The sequence below is a fragment of the Phyllobates terribilis genome, unplaced genomic scaffold (genome assembly GCF_046119375.1).
Source record: "Phyllobates terribilis strain yellow unplaced genomic scaffold, ASM4611937v1 Scaffold_3__8_contigs__length_932513732, whole genome shotgun sequence".
NCBI classification, from domain to species: domain Eukaryota; kingdom Metazoa; phylum Chordata; class Amphibia; order Anura; family Dendrobatidae; genus Phyllobates; species Phyllobates terribilis.
The window spans coordinates 928,488,705-928,510,945 of record NW_027362763.1 but is presented as its reverse complement, the minus strand read 5'-3'; the positions used below and the strand labels follow the sequence as shown (position 1 = coordinate 928,510,945).

Genomic DNA, 22,241 nt, shown 5'->3' with positions numbered 1-22,241 from the left:
TCCTATCAAACTGTGATCAGAGTGTCAGTTTAGTGTGACCCGATTCTCTCGGATAAGAGAATAGGAGCACACTGAGGAAAAGATGAAGAACAAAATTTCTCCATCTTCTTCATTCTGTGAGTCCGTGTAAATTGGATTGTATTCAGATGTCATCCGAGTGCAGTCCGATGTTTGCCACGCACACACAGACTTGAATGGGTGAGTGGCATCCAATTTCAAAGAGAAATTGCAGCATGCTGTGTTTTTTTTTTTTTAACTGACAGATTTTGTCATAGAAAAAAACGTACATCAGCACTGCCCCATGGAATAAGATGTCCGAGTGATATCCGATTAAAAAAAAAATAAAAATTGACTTTGTATCAGTAATTTTAGGCTGTCCGACCTAAATTCTTTGCATACAGAACAATTGTTAATATTTTAATATTGTTATCGGCAATATATCCCTTAGCTACATAGGAAATAGTGCTACCATTAACAATATTAATGTTTTGCTCATTTACTAGGCGATTACCGGCATATTTACTCGTACATAAGCTAACTATTTGTTCCTGATTTATCAACGTGTCTAAATGGGCCTTAACCTGAACCTGACAGTGGATTCGTGTTGGCCGAACTACAGGCAGCATGTATAAGAACCTGGGTGCACGATCGCAGCCAGGTGTGTTTTACTCTGAAATGCACCACGGTTTCAGAGAAAACAGTTTGAGGAGCCGGCTGGAGACCAGATGAGTCCACTTTGCGATTCTCTCCATGCTGCTGCTCCAGGTGATTGAATCTCTCACTATGTCCAAACATGGGAGAGACATGTCAGTCACTGGCCGAGGACTACAGCAGACTCCCCATGTCTCATTCTATGCTTAGTGTTTCAGAGTAAAGCATACCAGAATGCAACTGTGCAGCCAGGCTCTGATTCATGCAGCACGCAGATTGGCCAGCATGTATCGACTGACAGGTTCTCTTCAAAGGGAACTTGACAGGTCCCCCATGCCCTCCAACCCACCAGCATTTGCTGCTAAACACCCTGCCTAAACAGCTCTCTGTAGTGTTTAACACCTAGACCTGTGTTTAAAAAATGCTTTACAAACCGTGCGTTTCATATGCTAATTATGCCTTTGACTAGTCGATGGGGAGCTATTTTCCCCAGACTACTTGTCATGATATTGTGATTTGCTAGAGGCAGTATCCTCGCCAGCTCTCCACAAAACTCGCGCATGCACGTGGCTTTCTTCGCCCACCTCATTGCTCCTCTGAAGCCAGGTGTACGCATCCCAGCTTTAGAGGCCACTGCGCCTGTCCGGAAGTGAGGAAGACAGTTTATAACGCCTTCTTTTAAACATGGGTTTAGGTGTTAAACACTATAGAGGGCTAGATTGCTTAGCCAGCGTATTAAACAATAATAGTCTAATGCTGGTGGATTAGAGAGCATGGGGGGACACCTGCCAGGTTCCCTTTAGGTAATACCATCTATCAACATTCAAAGCAAACTTTTAAATTATTGTTAAAATATATGAGTATAAATATTTGCTTGTCTTTTTGGCCTTTGGTCCTATTGTGATATTCCTATTTAATAATTACACTGTACGGTTTTCTCCCCAGTTCCTTGAATCAATGCACATGAAGTATGACAGTGAGGCTGCAGACAGCGGGGTATATGTTGTGGGCAGCAGTGGCTTTGACTCCATTCCTGCTGATCTGGGGGTCCTATTTACCAGGAACAGCATACAAGGTAATAGTGGTGTTTTTTTCTTTTTCATAAATTAACTTTTTACCGATTTATAACTGTCTGTATTTAGATAATTAATTACCTGTAATAAAGGTAATTGATATGATTAAGATACTTGAGGTCCATGTTCAAGATGGATTAGGGAATTTTAAGTTGGTTTGATAAACTCTCCATTCTGTGTATAACTGGCACACACATGCAGGGCAGCACACCAGGGCAGAGATGAATCCGACTCCTTTTTCCTTCATTTAACCGTGGCAGGTGATAGGTTGTGCTTCCTCTCTTAGAATGTAGGGGGTCTTAATTGCTAGATAAAAAGGACTTTGGTTTATCAATACATTAGAAACCATCAGTGTGATATGCCTTCAGGAGATGCACTTGATAGGCTACTAAACAGGCTGTGGATTGGATGGGCCTATCATTCAGCCTTCACTAATTGGGCTGGGGGGTCTCCCTTTTTATCATTATTATAAGGTCGGTTATCTTAATAGCTTAGATCATGTCGAAATTAATGAAAATGGGTGATATTTTTTTTATTTTATGCCGATTTGTACTCCTCTTGCTCAGATTTCCTGGTAAGTGGCACCTATCTTTATCTGTATTGTCTATGCCCTCCATAACAGTAGCGGATAGGGAATATTTGGACAGTCCCATTTTGATTCAGGAAGTTCAAGAGGCAGTTTGGCCTTCCAGAACATGAAACTGCTGGGAAGCGATGGCCTTCCTATGAAGGATTAGAAGTCATATTCAGAGTTTTTGGCCACAATCCTCCTTCGGATTTCTAACCATGCCTATGATATTTTGGCCTTGCCAACCTCAATGAAGGAAGCGATAATATTGGTTCTTCCCAATCCTGATAAGTAATCCAAACTGTTTTATTCTTATAGGCCAATTTCCCTACTGTAATTGGATATTGTAATTTTGTCCAGAATATTAGCTAGGCGGTTAAATTCAGTGGTTTGCTCATTAATACACCCTGATCAAACATGCTTTATGCCTGGTTGCTCTACGACCTTTACTATGTGTAGACTTTTTACAAACCTTTAGGCAACTCACTGCTGTATGTTCCTTGATGTCTCCTCAGCATTTGATTTGATGGAGTGGCGTTTCTTGTTCCATACACTTTTTCAGATTTGGCTTCAGCTTTATTTCATGGGTACTGAACCAAACTCCTGGGTAATGGTGAATAGATGGACCTCAGAATCCTTTCAGCTACAATGTGGCACCAGGCAGGGCTCTCCTTTATCACAACTTTTATTCACATTTGCAATAGTACCCCTGGCAATACTTTTACAGCAGGACCCTGCAGTACTGTTTTGATCTTCAGTGAGCTGGGAAGTCGGTTTATATGGAGATGATACACTGTTTCACCTTGCAGACCCTGAATTGTCGCTCAAACACTTTAGGAAATGGCTACATCTCTTTGATTCCTTGTCCGCACTCCAAGTCCAGTTTATCTGTAGATATAACTGTTCCTTCTAGATCTGTGGCACAGGTACCATTACAGAGGGAATCAACCATCATGTAATTGGGTGTCGTGGTCTCCAAATCTGTGAAAGAATACACGTTGTCCCACCTATGGTTTAAAACTAAAGGATGCAGTGAACGTCCATTATAGACTGTAGCTATAGTATTTCTAAATAAAATGACTCAGACCATAGAGAGCCTGATAGCCTCATTTGTGTGGTATAATGGCTGACACAAGGTATATATTAAACATCTTGTGGCTTTGTGGGAGGCTGGGGGGCACGGAATTGCTGGATTGCTATTAAATTTTTTTTTTTTGGATATCTACGGGTTCCTGTGCACGTCTTCTCAGCGCAACCTCGGCTATGAAGATCCAGGAAGAGGTAGCATGCGCTCCATCTTCCGCTACCTCTCCCCCCGCACACTCTAGGGGCCCACTGACTCCAGCGATGACGCCTCGGGTCACCGCACCAGCTCAGGCAGGGAACCCCCTCTGTCAGACTGGTTGGGCCCAGCTCCAACGAGGATTCATCTTCTTGGCACATAGGTATGCCTTTCTTCTTACACAGGTACGCCGTAATGTAGGTTCCCTGTCAAAGTCAGGAAACCAAGTGATGCGGGAGAGAGGTACCGCCCTTTTTATTTGTAGGTTTCCTGTCCTTGAAGGGCGGATCGCCTCTCTCCATGGTGCCGTCATGGGGGAAGGAGAAAACCCCTTTTTTCCTCCCATCTATAAAGTACTCCTGTATGTCCTATCTGTTCATAACTGTAGCTAATAATTCGTATAGTGTACCTCAACTGCAAAAGACTGTAGCCTTTGAAGAGTTCCAAATATCCCATACCTTGTCGAAATTCTGAGGGCCGCCTCTATTATGATATACTGTTTTCTCACATGTAATCATTGTTTACCGACTCAATCCATGACCTTTGTGTTGGAGAATTCCCCATCCATCCCCTAGCTATCATTGTCCTGGCAAGAAATGAGGTTTCCCTATGAAAAGTTCTAATGTGGTGGTTCCACTCTTCCTCCTCGAGTAACCCAAATAAACATATCATCGGATCTAGGGGAATCGGAATAGATATCAAAGAAGACAGGAATGTGACTATGCTTTGCCAAAAGGAGTTCATGTGCCAAAAAATGCGCATATAAAGCATGACATCTTAAACATTCCGAAGAGGGCAGTCTACCCATACGGTGCAGTGTTAATGGAGTTAAGTTAGCTTGGTGAATAATGTATAATTGAGTCATTTTATTGTTCACGGAGGGGGAAACATAAAGAGGGGATTCCAACATCTCCTCCCAGTCTTCCTCGCTGATAGTAGGAATGAGCAGCTCCCACTTATCTTTCACCTTTAGAGAAAAAGAGCTCGTGCCCAGTGGTAGCAAGTAAGTGTACAGGGACAATATGAGACCTTGCGGTCATTGTGATTTAAGGATACCGATTACCGGAAAGGTGGAGGTCTTTTTTTTTTTTTTCTCCAAACCAAATATCGTGTTTTACCCTAGCCTTGGGTTGTACTATTTGAATCAATTAGCACATCTTACTAGGTGTTGAGGGTACAAACACTTCTCATACTGAATACTGTTCCCGGCAAGGTTGCGTCTAGATTGGAGTTGATTTTTTGAGGCCCTCACTCCAGCAACTGCGATCTAGTCTCCTCAGCTGTGAAGCGTCTAGATCGGAGTGAGGACCACAAAAAAATCACCTCCGATCTACACGCAACCTTTCCGGGCCCCAGCAGCCGGCACAATATTTACCTCTCCCCGTGCCTCCACAGCAGTTTTGGTGTCTTCCGCGTCCTCTAACTGTGACATCTCAGGTCAGAGGGCGCGGTAACGTCTTTCCACCGCACTCTCTCCTGAGCTGTCACAGCGAAGACGCCGGCGACGCTGGAGTCCGGAGCAGCGGCAGCAGGTGAGGAGAAGTGAGGTGAGTGTTTGATTTTTTTTTTTTTTATGTATGGAGGCATGGGGCATTATAAGGGAGGGTGGTAGGGGTGGTAGGGGAGGTGTGTGACATCCTGCATGGGGCATTATATGGGGGGGTGACATCTTGCATGGGGCATTATATTGGGGGGGGAGTGTGACATCCTGCATGTGGCATTATATGGGGGGGGGTTGTGACAGAGCATTATTTGGGGGGAGGTGTGACATCCTGCATGGGGCATTATATGGGGGTGTGTGACATCCTGCACGGGGCATTAAAAGGGGGGGTGACATCCTGCATGGGGCATTATATGGGGGGGGAGTGACATCCTGCACGGAGCATTATAAGGGGGGGTGACATATTGCATGGGGCATTATAAGGGGGGGGTGACATCCTGCATGGGGCATTATAAGGGGGGGTGACATCCTGCATGGGGCATTATTTGGGGGGGGAACAGCCTGCATGAGGCATTATGTGGGGGGCCCAGGCATGGAGCTTTATATGGGGGCCAGTATTCTGTATGGAGCCTTATATGGGGGCCAGTATCCTGTATGAAGCGTTATATGAGGGGCCAGAATCCTGTATGGAGCGTTATACGGGGGCCAGTATCCTGTATGGAGCGTTATATGGGGGCCAGTATCCTGTATGGAGCGTTATATGGGGGCCAGGACCCTGTATGGAGCGTTTTATGGGGGCCAGTATTCTGTATGGTGCGATTCACCGGTTTCTGAGCTATTGTAGAATTTACAATAGATATCACTCATGTAATGTAAGAAGTGAAATCTTCGGCATTGTACTATATATATATTTCTCTGCGGTATCTGTGCATCATGAATCAATGTATGTGTTAAAGGGGCCACAGAGACTCTTTCTCCCAGGGCCCACAAAAACCTGGAGCCGGCCCTGATCACACCCCTATGACTGAATACAGCAGGTAGGACAAAGTGTGTATATAATGTTATAAAATCATTATACTACCACCGATTTTAATAAAAAAAAAACTTGTTAGTGATTCACATTGCATCATTAACAAAGCAATGGGGGCAGTGTACATAGCAACTAGGACGTGACAGGTTTCCTTTAAGAGGACTTTGTACATAGGCGACAGATAACTTGGCCTTGTGTGCTTTGTCAACCTAATTTCTGCACATAGACTTTAAACATTGGTTTTCTATTACTGGAACCTCCTTATATTCTAGCAATATCAGGCCAAGACATTACTCTTTCTTATTGTATATTGTTTTATTCTTGTTCTGCAAATCCTAAATTAAAGTTAATGTTTGAATTAAAACCTAGGAGGACAACCTGAGAGCGATAGCCATGCAGCATAGACAATAAGGCTATGTTCACATGCAGTGTTTTCTGCAGCCAAAACCTGCTATATTGGAAGTAAAAGTGTTGTGTTCAAAACTCATTTTTATTCGATCACCCATGACAGCACCACGATAGAGGGAATCTGCCCACCAAGGACAGGAAACCTACAGGCTAAAAGGGTATCACCTCTCTCCCCCCTGAGTTTGGTTTCCTATCTTTGATGAGGGGAACCTAGTGCTGACTTACCTGTGATGAAGACAGAAGATTTCTTGCCAGGCCTGGCTGACCGGGATAGGTGTGGATGCCTTCTCCACCTCGGTCGTCACAGGGCTCTTGGTGGCGCCACGGTGGGCTCAAGGGAGCCTCTATATTCATACTTTGTGCAACCTGTTATCAGTTTACATCAGAATATGGTGGTCTGTTGTATATTTGTGCACTGCACTACTTACCGGACACCAAGTATGAGGCTTCTTGCATGCAGGTGTCTTTTATTATGATATTGTCTATACTTTGCATTGCACTTTATTTATTCCTGCAATAGAACATAGATGTCCATGTTCTTTGTGTTCCTTATACAACGATAACAATATTAATATAAAAAGTCTTTGCACTTTATACAACTTATTGTTATTGTCTATAAATTGAGGATCATATACACTTGCACTTTATCTGTATCCATTTATTCTTGTTGGGGTTGCTGCTCTGCCTCCTTATATATGTGTGTTGTTGTTGTTTTTTTTAGATTTTTGTCTTGTCATTTTATGTATTTTATCATGTTTTGTCTGTTTTGGTGTCTCCAATAAAGTCACGTTGTTGATTCAAGTATACACATGTATCTGACTTTATTTAGTTTAAGCAGCATCAATCTGATCAGCCGAATCCTGTTCTCTCCCGCAATGCAGAAGTGGCCAGTGTCTCGTCTAACGCATCCGGGGGCGTGCCTTTTGGGTCAGAGGTCCCGGTGATGCGGTCAGTGACACGCCCAGAGGGCGGTCACGCCAGCAGCGCGTCACACCATTGTTGTGCAAAAGGGAGGCGTCCCCTGCTGACTAGTGGGATGCTGCCGGCAATGCCAGATGCCGCTAGAGCGTCATGTGACCAGGAAGTTTTAGGTGCCGGGCTCAGGGACCAGTATATTATAAACTGGTTTCACTGAGCAAGTGCTTCCCATCCATCTGATGGAGAATCAGCAGCAATGAGAGCAGCTACAACATCAGCTGCTGCCTGGGGAGCCCCTTGAGAGTTAATGCGACGTCACCCTCGCGATAGCGGTGGAAGTGGCCATACCGTGGCGAAGCGCGGATCTGGGAGTAGGTCCAGCCAATACAGCTTCAGTAGAAGGGACGAATTGGCAGCCTCTAGGGAGGGTCCCTCGGCTGAGAAAGGTCCTTTGTCTATGCCGGTACCGACCAATTGAATACAGGGTAAGTGATCTTCGTGAATGTTCACTTGATAATAGAGTTCCCTTCTTTCTTCCTATCTTTTCTGGGAAAGAAGTGCGTTTCTAAATCAAAACACAAGGAATGTGCCTTGTGTAAAACCCTGTTGCCAGATTCTTCCCCTCAAAAGACTCTGTCAGTCATACATTGACCAGACAGTAGCAGAAAAGACCCCTATCTTCTCTGCAGTTAAACTGAAATTAGTAAACCCCCACAAAGAAAAAGAAACCAAGGGGAGGACGGGACTTGGAGGGCTCTCCTGTAACGAATAGCTTCCCGGTATCTGATGATGAGGTTAGCTCAGAGGATCTCTCCTCACTGGCATCATCCTTGGATAGTGACTCTGGTCGCCACTGCTGTCCTCTGGATGAAGTGGATGCATTGGTCAAAGCAGTTCGTTTCACAATGGGCATTGTGGACGCTAGGGTGGAGAGATCTGTCCAGGATTTAATGTTTTGGGGTCTGGACCAGAAAAAGAAAAGGTGCTTTCCCTTGAATGATAAAATACAGGGGTTAGTACAGAAGAAGTGGAAGAGGCCAGAGAGAAAGGGCTCCCTTCCACCTTTGTTTTAAAAGAAAGTATTCCTTTAAAGAATGATCTTCTTCTTGGGAAAAATCCCCTAACTTGGACTCAGCCATAACTAAAGCCTCCAGAAGGTCTTCCCTGCCCTTTGACATGGGGGCATTGAGAGACCTGCTTGATAGGAAGGCGGATGCCTTCCTCAAATGAACAACACATGCACTTCCAGATCCTTGATGAGCTGGCTACAACACCTAGACTCCCAGCTAAAGGATAAGGTGGTAAGGAAGGAAATCCTGTCCACAATTCCTTTAATACTGGGCGCTGCAGCCTTCCTAGCTGATGCATTAGCAGATTCGGCAAGGTCGGCTGCCCTGTCTCAATGCTGCTCGTCGAGCCTTATGACTGAAGTGTTGGACAGGGGACCTCCAATCCAGGGCAAGACTGTGTTTCATCCCTTGTGAAGGAGAATATTTCTTTGGTTCGGCTATGGATGAAATACTTGAGAAGGCGGGGGACGCTAAGAAAGAGTTTCCTTTAGTGTCCATGCCTACATGTGGGCGGTCATTCCGAAAAAAGGAAGTTTGTCCTCAGAAGGCTGGCTAAGGATCAGAACAAGTACGAAGACCGCAGAGCAAAAAGTAGAGGACTGCTGTTTGGATCCTTTTTTCAGGGGTCCCGAAAGTCGGGACAATGACGTTTGCCCGGGTATGGGGGAGGCTTTCCTCCTTTTTCCCCGGCTGGGAACATATTTCTGCCAGTAGTTGGATCCTTGGTCTGGTTAAATCAAGTCTGAGGTTGGAGTTTCGGTCACACCCACGGGAAAGGTTTATGGTGACCCCCTCTCGTTCCTCCTTGACACAGCAGTTAGCCTTGCAGTCGGAAGTCTGGGACTTGATCCAGAAAGCCGTCCTACTGGAAGTCCCAGAGCCAGAAAAGGTCCTTTTTTTTGCACCGAAGCCGGATGGCTCCTTCAGAACTATTAGATACTTATTCAGGGACTTCAGATTTATAACAGTGCATACGTTTAGGATGGTATCTATAAACACAGCAATAAAGCTACTCTTTCCTGACTGTTACATGGTGATCTTGGATCTTAAAGATGTGTACTACCACGTACCCATTCATGCGGATTATCAAAAATACCTCAGGGTGGCGGTAAAATTGGAGGGTGTGATTAGGCACTTTCAATATACATCCCCTCTTTTTGGACTAGCTATAGCGCTTAGATTATTCACTAAGGTAGTGGAAGCTATGAAGCTATGACCCATCTCCGGGAAAGGGATGTTCTCATCATCTCTTATCTGGTTGATTTCCTGATAGTCGGGAACGCCTTCCTCCAATGGAACACTTGGAGGAAGTAATGTCCACCCTGAAATACCTAAGTTGGTTATTAAACCTTCAGAAATGTAGACTAGTGCCCATGAAAGCCCAACAATTTCTTGGAGCCCTACTTGATTTTGATATGCAAGAATCTCTCCACCCGGGCTCAAAAATTAAAAATATTCAACACCAGGTGAAGGAAGCTATACGAGCCCCCTCTGTCTCTCAGAAGGGTTATGTCCTTATTGGGTACTTTAACATATATAATTTATCATGCTCCCCAGCAGTTCTATGGGCACAGTTCCATACTAGAGCCCTGCAGTGGGATATACTGTATAGTGAATCAGTCCTCAAGGGGCATCTAGAGGGTAGAATGACATTATACCTTCGCTCGACACAATTCCTTTGGTGGCTGAAAGATCAGAACCTGTCCTGGGGGGTCCCCTGGGTGGTAAATCCAGTGTGTGTAATAAACACAGATGCGAGTCCCACAGGGTGGGGGGGCCCATCTAGGGGGAGAAGTAATCCAAGTAGTTTGGACAAAGGATGAAAAAATGTTCTCCTTTAACATTGAGTAATTATTGGCAGTGGAACGAGCGGTAAGCTGGTTCCTTGTATCCTTACAGGGCCAAAACGTCAAGGTTCTCTTGGACAACCATGTATCCGTTGCATACATAAACTACCAAAGGGGAACCAGATCAAAAATGCTGATGAAAGTTTCAGATTGGTTGTTGCAGAAGGTCATCTCCTCTCCTTTACTGCATTACACATAGTAGGAAAGAATACCAAGACAGACTTCTTGAGCCGCAGTACATTAAGAAGGAGAATGGATCAAGAGATCTTTTTTCAGAAATGGGGTCCTCCAGTGGTGAATCTATTTGCCACCAGGCAAAACCAGAGGGTAAAAGAATTCTGTTCCCTGAACCCGAGGGAAAATACCCTAGTGATGGACTCTCTCCTGATCCCCTGGAAATTCAGTCTAGCTTATGCCTTTCCTGCTGTGTCTCTACTTCCAGTAGTCATAAGAAAGATCAGGGCAGGCAGAGCGCGGGTTGTGCTGGTAGCTCCCTTCTGGCCTAAGAGGCCTTGGTTCTCTTGCCTGAAGGAGATGTCAGTTTCAGACCAATGGATTCTACCAGAAATTCCGGATCTCCTCTCACAAGGGCCAATAATCGATCCTCAAGCACCGGGTATACACCTGACGGCGTTGAACTTGAGCGGGCGGTATTAAAAAGAGGTTTCTCATCGAGCCTCATAGACACCGTTTTACGTAGCAGAAAAGCAATCACAACACATATATATGTAAGAACTTGGAGAACGTTTGTGGCCTTTTCAGTAGCCAAAGTTGAGGATGGGGTACCTATAGGTAAAATCTTAGAATTCCTACAGAAAGCCTTGAATTCGGGTTATCCACCAGCACCCTAAAAGTTCAGGTGTCCGCACTCGGGGCTTTCTTTAGCTGTGATTTGGCAGGGAATTACTGAATCTCGCGGTTTATTAAGACATTCTTTAGATGTAGACCGATTACTAAGACTAATCTTATGCCATGGGACTTGAACTTGGTCTTGACAGCATTGACCAACCTGCCTTTTGAACCCTTACAATCAGCAACCCTTAGGGTATGTGCACACGATCCTTTTTTGTCAGCGCTTTGAACGCAGCATGCCGATGCTGCATCCAAAGCGCTGCACGCAGGTGAATCCGCATGTGTTCATTGAACACATGCAGATTCACCTGCGTCCACTGCATCCTATGCATTGCGGTGGTAGAATTTCTCTTGCGGCAACCAGCGTCTCCGCAAGAGAAATAGACATGCTGCGGTCTTTGAAGACATGCCGCATGTCCGTCTCCGCGGTTGTGCCGCAGACGCATAGTGGGCATGGGATTTGTATAAATCCCATCCACTATGCTGTAACATCTGACTGCTGCGGATTGCACGTCCAATCCGCAGCGAACACTGATCGTGTGCACATACCCTTAAAAACATTTCCTTTAAAACAGCCCTTCTAGTTGCGTTAACTTCGGCCAGAAATGCGAGTGATATCTAAACTTTGTCTTTGGCCCCTCCTTTTACTCAAATATTAGATGACAGAATGATCTTTAAATCGGACCCGGCATATCTCCCTAAGGTAGCTTCCTGCTTTCATAGAACTCAGGAGGTAGTTTTGCCCTCCTTTTGCTCCAATCTGAAAATCCAAAAGGGGGAAAAAGTTACTCATTAGACGTTAAGAGATGCATAATCTGGTATCTTTCAATCACTAAAGATTTCAGGAAAGATTCCTTTTCGTGTGTCACTAAGGGGTTAGGAAAGGGTGTAGGGACTCAAAACCCACTATTGCTAAGTGGATAAGGGATGCCATCTCTCTCGCCTATTCATCAAGCGGTGAAGAAGTGCCGGAAGGTCTAAGAGCGCATTCCACTCGAGCTGTGGAGACCTCCTGGGCGGAGAATACGGGCGTCACCATAGATGAGATATGTAAGGCTGCTACCTGGTCCTCTCCCTCTACTTTTTACAGGCACTATAGACTAGATATGGGTGTCTCTACCGATCTCACCTTTGGGAGAAGGGTGCTCCAGGCTGTGGTCCCGCCCTAGAATATTCAATCTCTGCAGTTCTCTCGTGGTGCTGTCATGAGTGATCGAATAAGGTCTTGGTTACACACCGGTAATGGGTTTTTTCCAAACCCATGACAGCACCCTTATATTCCCACCCTTCAGGTTTGTGGGAGCACTCCCTTTAAGTTATTCATAACTCACTTTTATAGGTGTCTGTAAAGAAAATAAAGGGGGTAAATATGCATGTTATTGTTAATTTTGATTGTTGTTGTCTTATTAACCTTGGCGGTCCTCTCATGCTTTGTAAACCAACTGAGGTGGGAGAGAGGTAGCGCCCTTTTAGACGGTAGGTTTCCTGTCCTTGGTGGGTGGATCCCCTCTCTCGTGGTTCTGTGATGGGTTCCGAATAAAATAATCCCATTACCGGTAAGCAACTAAGACTTTCTACATTTTTTTTTTTTTTGCTACGATTTAAAAAAACGCTGCAGTTCTCAAATTCAGTCAGGAAAAAAGTGCATACACGAGATTTCTGAAATCTCATAACTTTTGCTGGTATTGTAAAACACAGCTTCTTATTGCATAAAAAAGCTGCAAAAATGCTGCATTTGAGCATAGCCTAAGGATTCTCATAGCAATAATGCTGCATACATTTTATGGTTCATTGTTAGTTTTATATGGATGAGAAGATACAAGAAAATTACTTTTATTTGTTTATTTTCTTTCTAATTCTTAGGCACCTTGACAGCTGTAGAAAGTTTTTTGTCTTTCAAGTCTGGACAAGAGGTTAGTTTAATCCTGGGTGAAATAAACATCAGTAGCAGGGACTTTGCTAGGGTCCTAATAGATCCGGGGCCCAAGCCCCAAATTACATGTATCCCCATATAACCTCCCCGCCACTTAAAAGAGCATCTATACATATATACTTACAGTATACCACTGTTGCTAACCCCTAAAACACACTATACAAAGACCAATATTTTCAAAATTACTACTATACAAGACCAAAATAATACTGCTACACATTGTCCTTTAACATTACCACTACAGAGTGACTACATAGTATTATAATATGACCATTACCTCTGCATAGCAAAACACACTATACAAACACAAATAATACCACCATACACCTGCCACTACATAATGACTAAAATGCATTAAACTGTTACTAAATAAAAAAAAATATACGCTTAAAGAGACTGATGTTACCACCATACGTTGACAATATAGTGGTATATAGCAGTCCTGCCAACTATATTAGAGATTACAGTACGGATATATGCATTATAGGGACTTACAGATGACATTCTTTCTGATGGAGTCATTTACTTTTCTTGTCTTTTTCATCTGGCCCAGACCGTCATAACGACTTCTCCAGCCAGGACTCATCTGCAGAGATTACAACAAAGACACATTTGACTTCTCATATTTCAGGCACTGTGTCCATCTAATCCCTGCCTGCACAAACGCCTCATCCTGCCTGCTCTTCAAGCATGGAACAGTGACCCCAATACTTCAAAAATTATGTCATTACTATGATTACCCCTCCATCAATTAATGCTACAAAGACAGAATGCCTCTAAAAATAAGTGTCCCATAGAAAGTAGTATAGTATGATAGCCTCCACAGCTTTCTATTAGCTGTATTATGGCCCTCACAGCCATTTATACACTGTATTATGGCCCTCACAGCCATTTATACACTGTATTATGGCCCCCAGATTATCCTTATATATAGTATGGTGGCTCCCTCTATCGGATAATATGAAAAACAATAAAGATTATACTCACATAATTCTGATTTCTGCTACTGCAGCCTCCATCTCCTCGTCTGACTTCTATAACTCGCCTGCAGAAGTGGCGCGATGCAATAACATCATTGCACCGCCTGCGTGGGTACGCAGAAGTCTCATAAGCTGCAGGCCTATAGCAGTCTGCAGTTTAGGAGACCGACAGTGATAAGGCCCCGTCACACTTAGCAACGCTGCAGCGATCCCGACAACGATACGACCTGTCAGGGATCGTTGCTGCGTCGCTATGTGGTCGCTGGTGAGCTGTCAAACAGGCAGGCTCACCAACGATCAGGGGAGCAGCGACATCGTGGAAAGAATCTTTCCACGAAGTCCTGCTCCTGGTTACCAGCCTGCTGAAGCAGGAGCAGGCTGGTAACCATGGTAAACATCGGGTTACTAGGGGCACACGCGCACCTAGTAACCCGCTGTTTATCATGGTTACCACTCTGCTACGGTGAGCGGGAGGTTACCACTCACTTTAGCAGGCTCGTAACCATGATAAACAGCGGGTTACTAGGTGCGCGTGTGCCCCTAGTAACCCGCTGTTTATCATGGTTACCAGCCTGATCGCTGCTCCCGCTGGTCACACACAGCGATGTGTGCTGACCAGCGGGAGGGCAACGACCAAAAAAAGGTCCAGGACATTCTGCAGCGATCAGCGACCTCACAGCAGGGGCCTGATCGCTGCAAAGTGTCACACATAGCGACATTGCTGGTGAGGTCGCTGTTGCGTCACCAAAACCTTGACTCAGCAGCGATCTCGCTAGCGATCTCGCTATGTGAGACGGGGGCTATAGAGCAGCGAGACACAAGCTCTCTGCTCTATCACGGGATAGAACTGTGTCAGTGTCAAGGGCTGGCTGGCAAATTTTAGCCTGGGGGGAAATTAGAAAGCCCTGGCCCACGACTTGTGGTGGTCTATCTTTAACCTGCTTATCCGCAGCAGAGATAACAGGTTTTAAAAATAATGTTGACTGGTATATAGATATGGGAGCAGAACCGAGCTTGCTGCCTAGATGCGGGAGCAGAACCGAGCTTGCTGCCTAGATGAGGGAGCAGAACCGAGCTTGCTGCCTAGATGCGGGAGCAGAACCGAGCTTGCTGCCTAGATGCGGGAGCAGAACCGAGCTTGCTGCCTAGATGCGGGAGCAGAACCGAGCTTGCTGCCTAGATGCGGGAGCAGAACCGAGCTTGCTGCCTAGATGCGGGAGCAGAACCGAGCTTGCTGCCTAGATGCGGGAGCAGAACCGAGCTTGCTGCCTAGATGCGGGAGCAGAACCGAGCTTGCTGCCTAGATGCGGGAGCAAAACCGAGCTTGCTGCCTAGATGAGGGAGCAGAACCGAGCTTTCTGCCTAGATGCGGGAGCAGAACCGAGCTTTCTGCCTAGATGCGGGAGCAGAACCGAGCTTTCTGCCTAGATGCGGGAGCAGAACCGAGCTTTCTGCCTAGATGCGGGTGCAGAACCGACCTTGCTGCCTAGATGCGGGAGCAGAACCAAGCTTGCTGCCTAGATGCGGGAGCAGAACCGAGCTTGCTGCCTAGATGCGGGAGCAGAACCGAGCTTGCTGCCTAGATGCGGGAGCAGAACCGAGCTTGCTGCCTAGATGCGGGAGCAGAACCGAGCTCGCTGCCTAGATGCGGGAACAGAACCGAGCTCGCTGCCTAGATGCGGGAGCAGAACCGAGCTCGCTGCCTAGATGCGAGAGCAGAACCGAGCTCGCTGCCTAGATGCGGGAGCAGAACCGAGCTCGCTGCCTAGATGCGGAAGCAGAAACGAGCTCGCTGCCTAGATGCGGAAGCAGAAACGAGCTCGCTGCCTAGATGCGGAAGCAGAAACGAGCTCGCTGCCTAGATGCGAGAGCAGAACTGAGCTCGCTGCCTAGATGCGGAAGCAGAAACGAGCTCGCTGCCTAGATGCGGAAGCAGAAACGAGCTCGCTGCCTAGATGCTGGAATAGCTTTAGGGAATTCCATTTTTTTTTTCCTTTTTTTTTTTTTTTTTTTTAAACTGATTGGATTACTGATTTTAGTATATACTTTATATATATATACATATATACTATATACTGTAATACCACAGTATTGCAGTAAATAATGAAATAGATGTTCTCCTAGAAGCCTGAACCTCAGGTTAGGCTTTATGGAAGGACCAAAGTGGCAGAAATGGGGGCCTGCCATGGCAAAACATCAGAGACCCAGGAGCATGTCATGGGTGTTGGCTGATGAGTATTGGTGAGCTAATGCACCAGCCATCATGCTATTTAAATTGTTAAACAGCAGGGATTGAGGCAAGTTCTAATCACTGCTGTTACAGCAGATCACAGCCAGCATCTGCAGGGCATCAGTGGGCTCAGCTGCTGAACCTGCTCCATACATACCTTGACTGTGATATACAGTTACACCATTGTGCACTAATGGGTTAATTTCACTTGTTTGTTCCTAAAACTGGAAAGACAAATGGAATTCGCTAACAAAGAAACTTTACAGATTTATTAATCCCTTAAGGACTGGGTATTTTTTTGCTTTTGTTTTTTTCAATGCCTTATTTCAAGATACATAACATTTTTAATTTTTCTGTTCACACAGACGTGTGAGAGCTTGTTTTATGCAGGACGAATTGTAATTTTGAATGACTCCATTAATTTTATTGTGTGATATACTGGAAAGCGGGGAAAAAAATTGCAGAGCCTGTATCTTTGCCAGTAGAAAATGGCTGTAATAAGCATCCATCATCTGCCTCTAAGCCACGGGTGGAGAAGAGTTTCGCCATTGGCTGTTGACCTGTTAAATGCCGCTGTCATTTACAGTTCGTCTGCAGGGGCGCACGCTGATTTTTGCACCCATTAGCACGCCTTGACATGATCACAGGATGCCGATGGGTGCCATGACGAACAGAGGTCTGCTGAAACTCTTGTACCTGTCATGACGGTACTCCTGTGAAAATCAGCCTGTGGCTGGCATTCACAGGAGACTGTGATTTCTGCTATTTACAGTATCGCAAAATCAAGTCCCCTAAGGGGACTAACAAACATAGTAAAAAGTAAAAACAAAATGTTTTAAAAAATATGAAAAAATATGAAAATTCAAATCATACCCCTTTTCCCCCAATTAAAAATTAAGAAATGAGAAATATGTAAAAAATGCACATTTGATTTCGCTGCATATTACATACACATTGTAACATCCCTGGCGGCGTGCTTGCATAGCTTACCACCTCCAACCATGCAAGACCGCAATCTTACCTATCAGGCCAGGCTGCACACTTTGCTCCAGTACCTGCTGTTTGTATGTCTCTTGTCTGCTGGCTTAGGGCGGCGGCGCTGTTGCTTCCTGATTCTTAAAGCTGCAGTGTGCGCAGTCCTAATGCGTCCCCAGCCTATTGCTGTGAGTCACTGGATACTTAAACCCCCTCCACCCAGTAAGAGGGGCCTGAGCAACACTTTCATTCAGTTTGTTCTGGGCAACTGAGTTGCCAGGTCCTGTCCTGTATCTTGTCTGTTTCCGCCCCTGGGGACTGTATACCCAGGCCTGCTACCTGTATCTGTGACTTCTAGTCTGTCTCCTCCACCCTGGGGGCTGAGTTTCCTGTATCTAATTCTTGGTTCAGTTTCTGTCTGAACTGTTTCCTAGCCCGTTACCTGTTTTTCTCTATGTCTGTACCTTTTCCTGCAGTATCTGAACCTGCACCTAACTCCAACTCGTTGTCTCTGTACTTCTCTTTGTGAGTTTTGTGTCCACTCGCAACTTCATTGCAAGTACCTTGTGTGTATCTGGTTCTGCTCCTTCGATTTCCCTTCCTCCATATCTAACTCCTGTGTTCCAGCTATCTTCTTGTGTTTTCCAGTCTGTTCCATGTGAACAGAGCCCTGTCCTATTTTACCGTATCTGTGGGTTTTGCTCTGCTCTGCTTGTCTACCGCTTCTGGGGGTTTTGCTCTGCTCTGCTTGTCTACCGCATCTGCGGGTTTTGCTCTGCTCTGCTTGTCAACCACACCTGCGGGTTTTGCTCTGCTCTGCTTGTCTACCGCACCTGTGGGTTTTGCTCTGCTCTGCTTGTCTACCGCACCTGTGGGTTTTGCTCTGCTCTGCTTGTCTACCGCACCTGCGGGTTTTGCTCTGCTCTGCTTGTCTACCGCACCTGCGGGTTTTGCTCTGCTCTGCTTGTCTACCGCACCTGCGGGTTTTGCTCTGCTCTGCTTGTCTACCGCACCTGCGAGTTTTGCTCTGCTCTGCTTGTCTACCGCACCTGCGGGTTTTGCTCTGCTCTGCTTGTCTACCGCACCTGCGGGTTTTGCTCTGCACTGCTTGTCTACCGCACCTGCGGGTTTTGCTCTGCTCTGCTTGTCTACCGCACCTGCGGGTTTTGCTCTGCTCTGCTTGTCTACCGCACCTGCGGGTTTTGCTCTGCTCTGCTTGTCTACCGCACCTGCGGGTTTTGCTCTGCACTGCTTGTCTACCGCACCTGCGGGTTTTGCTCTGCTCTGCTTGTCTACCGCACCTGCGGGTTTTGCTCTGTTCTGCTTGTCTACCGCATCTGTGGGTTTTGCTCTGTTCTGCTTGTCTACTGCACCTGCGGGTTTTGCTCTGCTCTGCTTGTCTACCGCATCTGCGGGTTTTGCTCTGCTCTGCTTGTCTACCGCACCTGCGGGTTTTGCTCTGCTCTGCTTGTCTACCGCATCTGCGAGTTTTGCTCTGCTCTGCTTGTCTACCGCACCTGCGAGTTTTGCTCTGCTCTGCTTGTCTACCGCACCTGCGGGTTTTGCTCTGCTCTGCTTGTCAACCGCACCTGTGGGTTTTGCTCTGCTCTGCTTGTCTACCGCACTTGTGGGTTTTGCTCTGCTTTGCTTGTCTACCGCACATGTGGGCTTTGCTCTGCTCTGCTTGTCTACCGCATCTGCGGTTTTGCTCTGCTCTGCTTGTCTACCGCACATGCGGGTTTTGCTCTGCTCTGCTTGTCTACCGCATCTGCGGTTTTGCTCTGCTCTGCTTGTCTACCGCATCTGCTGGTTTTGCGACCGGGGTCTGGCCTGGAGTAGCACCTGGTACCTCTGCTCGGTTCCTCCCTGGTTCACGGAGTCGACTGAGCCGCCGTGTGACCTTGGTCGGACCGAGTTGATACTTAGTTACGCCCCTCCAGGCACTCCTCGGTTCATGGTACAGTGGGATCACTAATCATGCTCACGCCAGTCAGTCCGGGCGTGTGCGTAACACACATTTAAACTGATGGTGGTTCTGGTGACATTTTCATGTAGTGATGGTTGTTCTGATGCTGTACTCATGTAGCGATGATGAATCTGGTGATATATTTATCACTAGAACCTATCAACAATACGTGAATATGTCGCCAGAACCTCCATCAGTACATGAATACATAACCAGAACCACAATCAGTAGAATGAATACTTCACCAGAACCACAATCCGTACATGAATGCATCACTAAATCTACCATCAGTACATGAATACATCAACAGACCCACCATCAGTACTTGACCACATCACCAGAACCATCATCAGTAAATTAATACATCACCAGAACCACCATAAGCACATGAATACATCACCAGAACCAAGAGTACTTAAATACAAGAACTAAGCTTAGTACAATGATCAATTGTAATATCAAGTTAGCCCCATAAACAATTGTATGGCATGAACCTGCAACTCCTGGTATGTCCTTAACAATGGTAAGGTGATACTGGGAATTGTTATTAACAGACATCATCAGAATGCGGACCATACAAGAACAACAGCACAAATGAGAATCCGGCAGCATCACAAATAAATAAACATTTAAGCTGTGTGCCCACGATGCGTTTTTGGTGCGTTTTTTGGTGCGGATTTGCAGCGCGGAAACGCTCCAGAAACGCATTGCATACCTTATCCCATGACTTCCTATGACATTCTGCAAGTTCTGTACATATGGTCAGGATTTTTTCTGCGCGGATTTTACTCGCAGAAAAAATCCGGACATGACCAATTCTTGTGCGTTTCTGCATGCAGATTTGCCTATACAATGCATTGGAAAAACGCATGTAAAACTGCATGCGTTTTTCTGCCAAGGAGATGCAGAAATGCTCAGAAAAATTTCTGCTTCATTTCTGCATCGTGGGCACTAAGCCTCAAATCCAGGTACCTTATCGATCACGTCTTCTCTGGAGTAGTCTCTTTCTTTTCATTTCCATCTTGTCTAGATGACATGGTGTCTTTTCACATTCACAGCTCGTCTCTGGAGACCTCCCTCTTCTCCAGTCTTTTGCAGCACATCCCCATACGGTACCTTTAAAAATAGGAGTGTTATTAAAATGCCCTCTGCATAATAATATCTATTCATATTATGACCTAAATAAGCCTCCTATGGTATATGACCTTCACATGGTCTACCATTATCAGCTATAACCACCCGCTCTTATGAACCACGGCCTATATCATGGCTGTCCCCTCTCTAATTTTCTATTACACTTTCTATATCTTCACACTGTCCCCCCTGTCATGCTAACCCCTCTCCATATTGTTCCTCCATTTCCCTCTGTCTCGTCTCCATATCCATTCTGTGCACCCTCTCCACACTATGCCCTCATATTACCCACCACGCTGCCCTCTTCAAACTGTAAGCACTCCTCAATCTGTCCCCCTACACAGTATGATGGTCACCATAGCCGACCATACGGTATTATATTCACAACAAGCTGCCAATATATGGTATTGTCACCAACACAGACCCCATATATAGTATGATGTCCACCACAGCTCATCATATACTTTACTGCCCCCCTGCACAGACCCTCATTTCATGGCCCAAACACAGAGCCCCTCATTTCTTGGTTCCCCCACACAGCCCCTCATTTCATGCACCTCCTGCACAGCCCCTCAGTTTATCCCTTCCCTCTGCACAGCCCCTCATTCTATCACCGCCCATCAGCACAGCCCCTAATTTTATTACTGCCCATTAGCACAGCCCCTCATTTTATTACCGCCCATCAGCACGGGCCCTCTGTTTAACCCCCCCCCATTAGCTCAGACCCTCTTGTGTCCCCCCCATCAGCACAGACCCTCAGTTTGTTGCCCCCATCAGCACAGACCCTCTTCTCATAGTAATGCCCAGATTTTTTTTTAAAAAAAAGCTCATACTCACATAATCCAGGCCCCCGTCTACCATCTCCTCTTCTGTGAAGTGCAGCAGTGGACGCTGGATGACGCAATGACATCACTCCATCCAACATCCCCTGCGTGTGCAGGCCGATGTCTTGCAGGAGATTCCAGTGGAGCAGGGGAGTTTACAACTCCTCTGCTCCTGTCCCGGGCGGTGAGTGCAGGGAGGGAGCGAAGACCGGAGCGCAGGACAGAGAAAGGGGTGAGCGGTGTCAGTGACTGACATCGCTCACCTCCGTGTCTGCGCCCCGGCCTTCGCTGTGCTGAATGAATTTCTGCAGCTGAGGAAGGTGTCCGGCGGCCGCAGACATTCAGCTAATTTTTTTCTCAGGAGATCCGGGGCTCCGGCCAAGATGTTCGGGGCAGGAGTATCTGATCTTTGATGCTAGTGATGCCCCTGATGAGTAGCATACTGTTATTAGTGAGTCACTGTGTACCATGGGGTAGTGTAACAAAAATTTAAAGTGTATAACTCAAGTCAGTGCCTTTTGGCCTTAATGGGGTTAACCACTACTTTACTCGTCCCTTTGATGTGAATTAACAGTCATAGATAAGAATCTTAATACTTTGCTTTTCCAAATCCTTCTGTAACCTGAGCTGCTCTTCAGGTCACAGCCATAAGATTCCTCTTTTCACTTCTAACTACATTTCCCATCACTCCTTGTGCTGGGCTGCAAGCCAGCAGTGAGCACACTCCTTATAACTGTTTAAACCCCTCCCCTAGCATCACATACAGCCTCGGCACGATCTCCTGTACAGGATACTGTTACAAGGATTAGAAGTAAGAAAAGCAGCCCTGGCAATAAAGATTATCCCCTTCTACACCTCATGGATAGATGAGGTGTGAGAGATATGAATATATACATATTATAAAGATAATACAATTGGTAAATATGAATTATTAGTAAGAAGGTACCCATATCACCGTTAAACTTATCTTTGTAGTTTGGAGCACGGAATACGCTATGTCACAGCGTGAAGGCAGTCAATATGAAGAAGATCCAGCTAACATCACTTTATTCACATAAG

At 45.9% G+C, this 22,241-nt stretch overlaps 1 protein-coding gene across 1 annotated transcript in view; it reads left to right on the top strand.

Moving 5' to 3' along the window:
• LOC141257819 (saccharopine dehydrogenase-like oxidoreductase) overlaps positions 1 to 22,241 on the top strand; it is a 100,153-nt gene that overhangs the window by 43,828 nt on the left and 34,084 nt on the right. The window contains exons 4-5 of the mRNA XM_073672829.1: positions 1,597 to 1,726; positions 13,004 to 13,053. Of these exons, the coding sequence (XP_073528930.1) occupies positions 1,597 to 1,726; positions 13,004 to 13,053 (180 nt within the window). The remainder of the gene's footprint in view (positions 1 to 1,596; positions 1,727 to 13,003; positions 13,054 to 22,241) is intronic.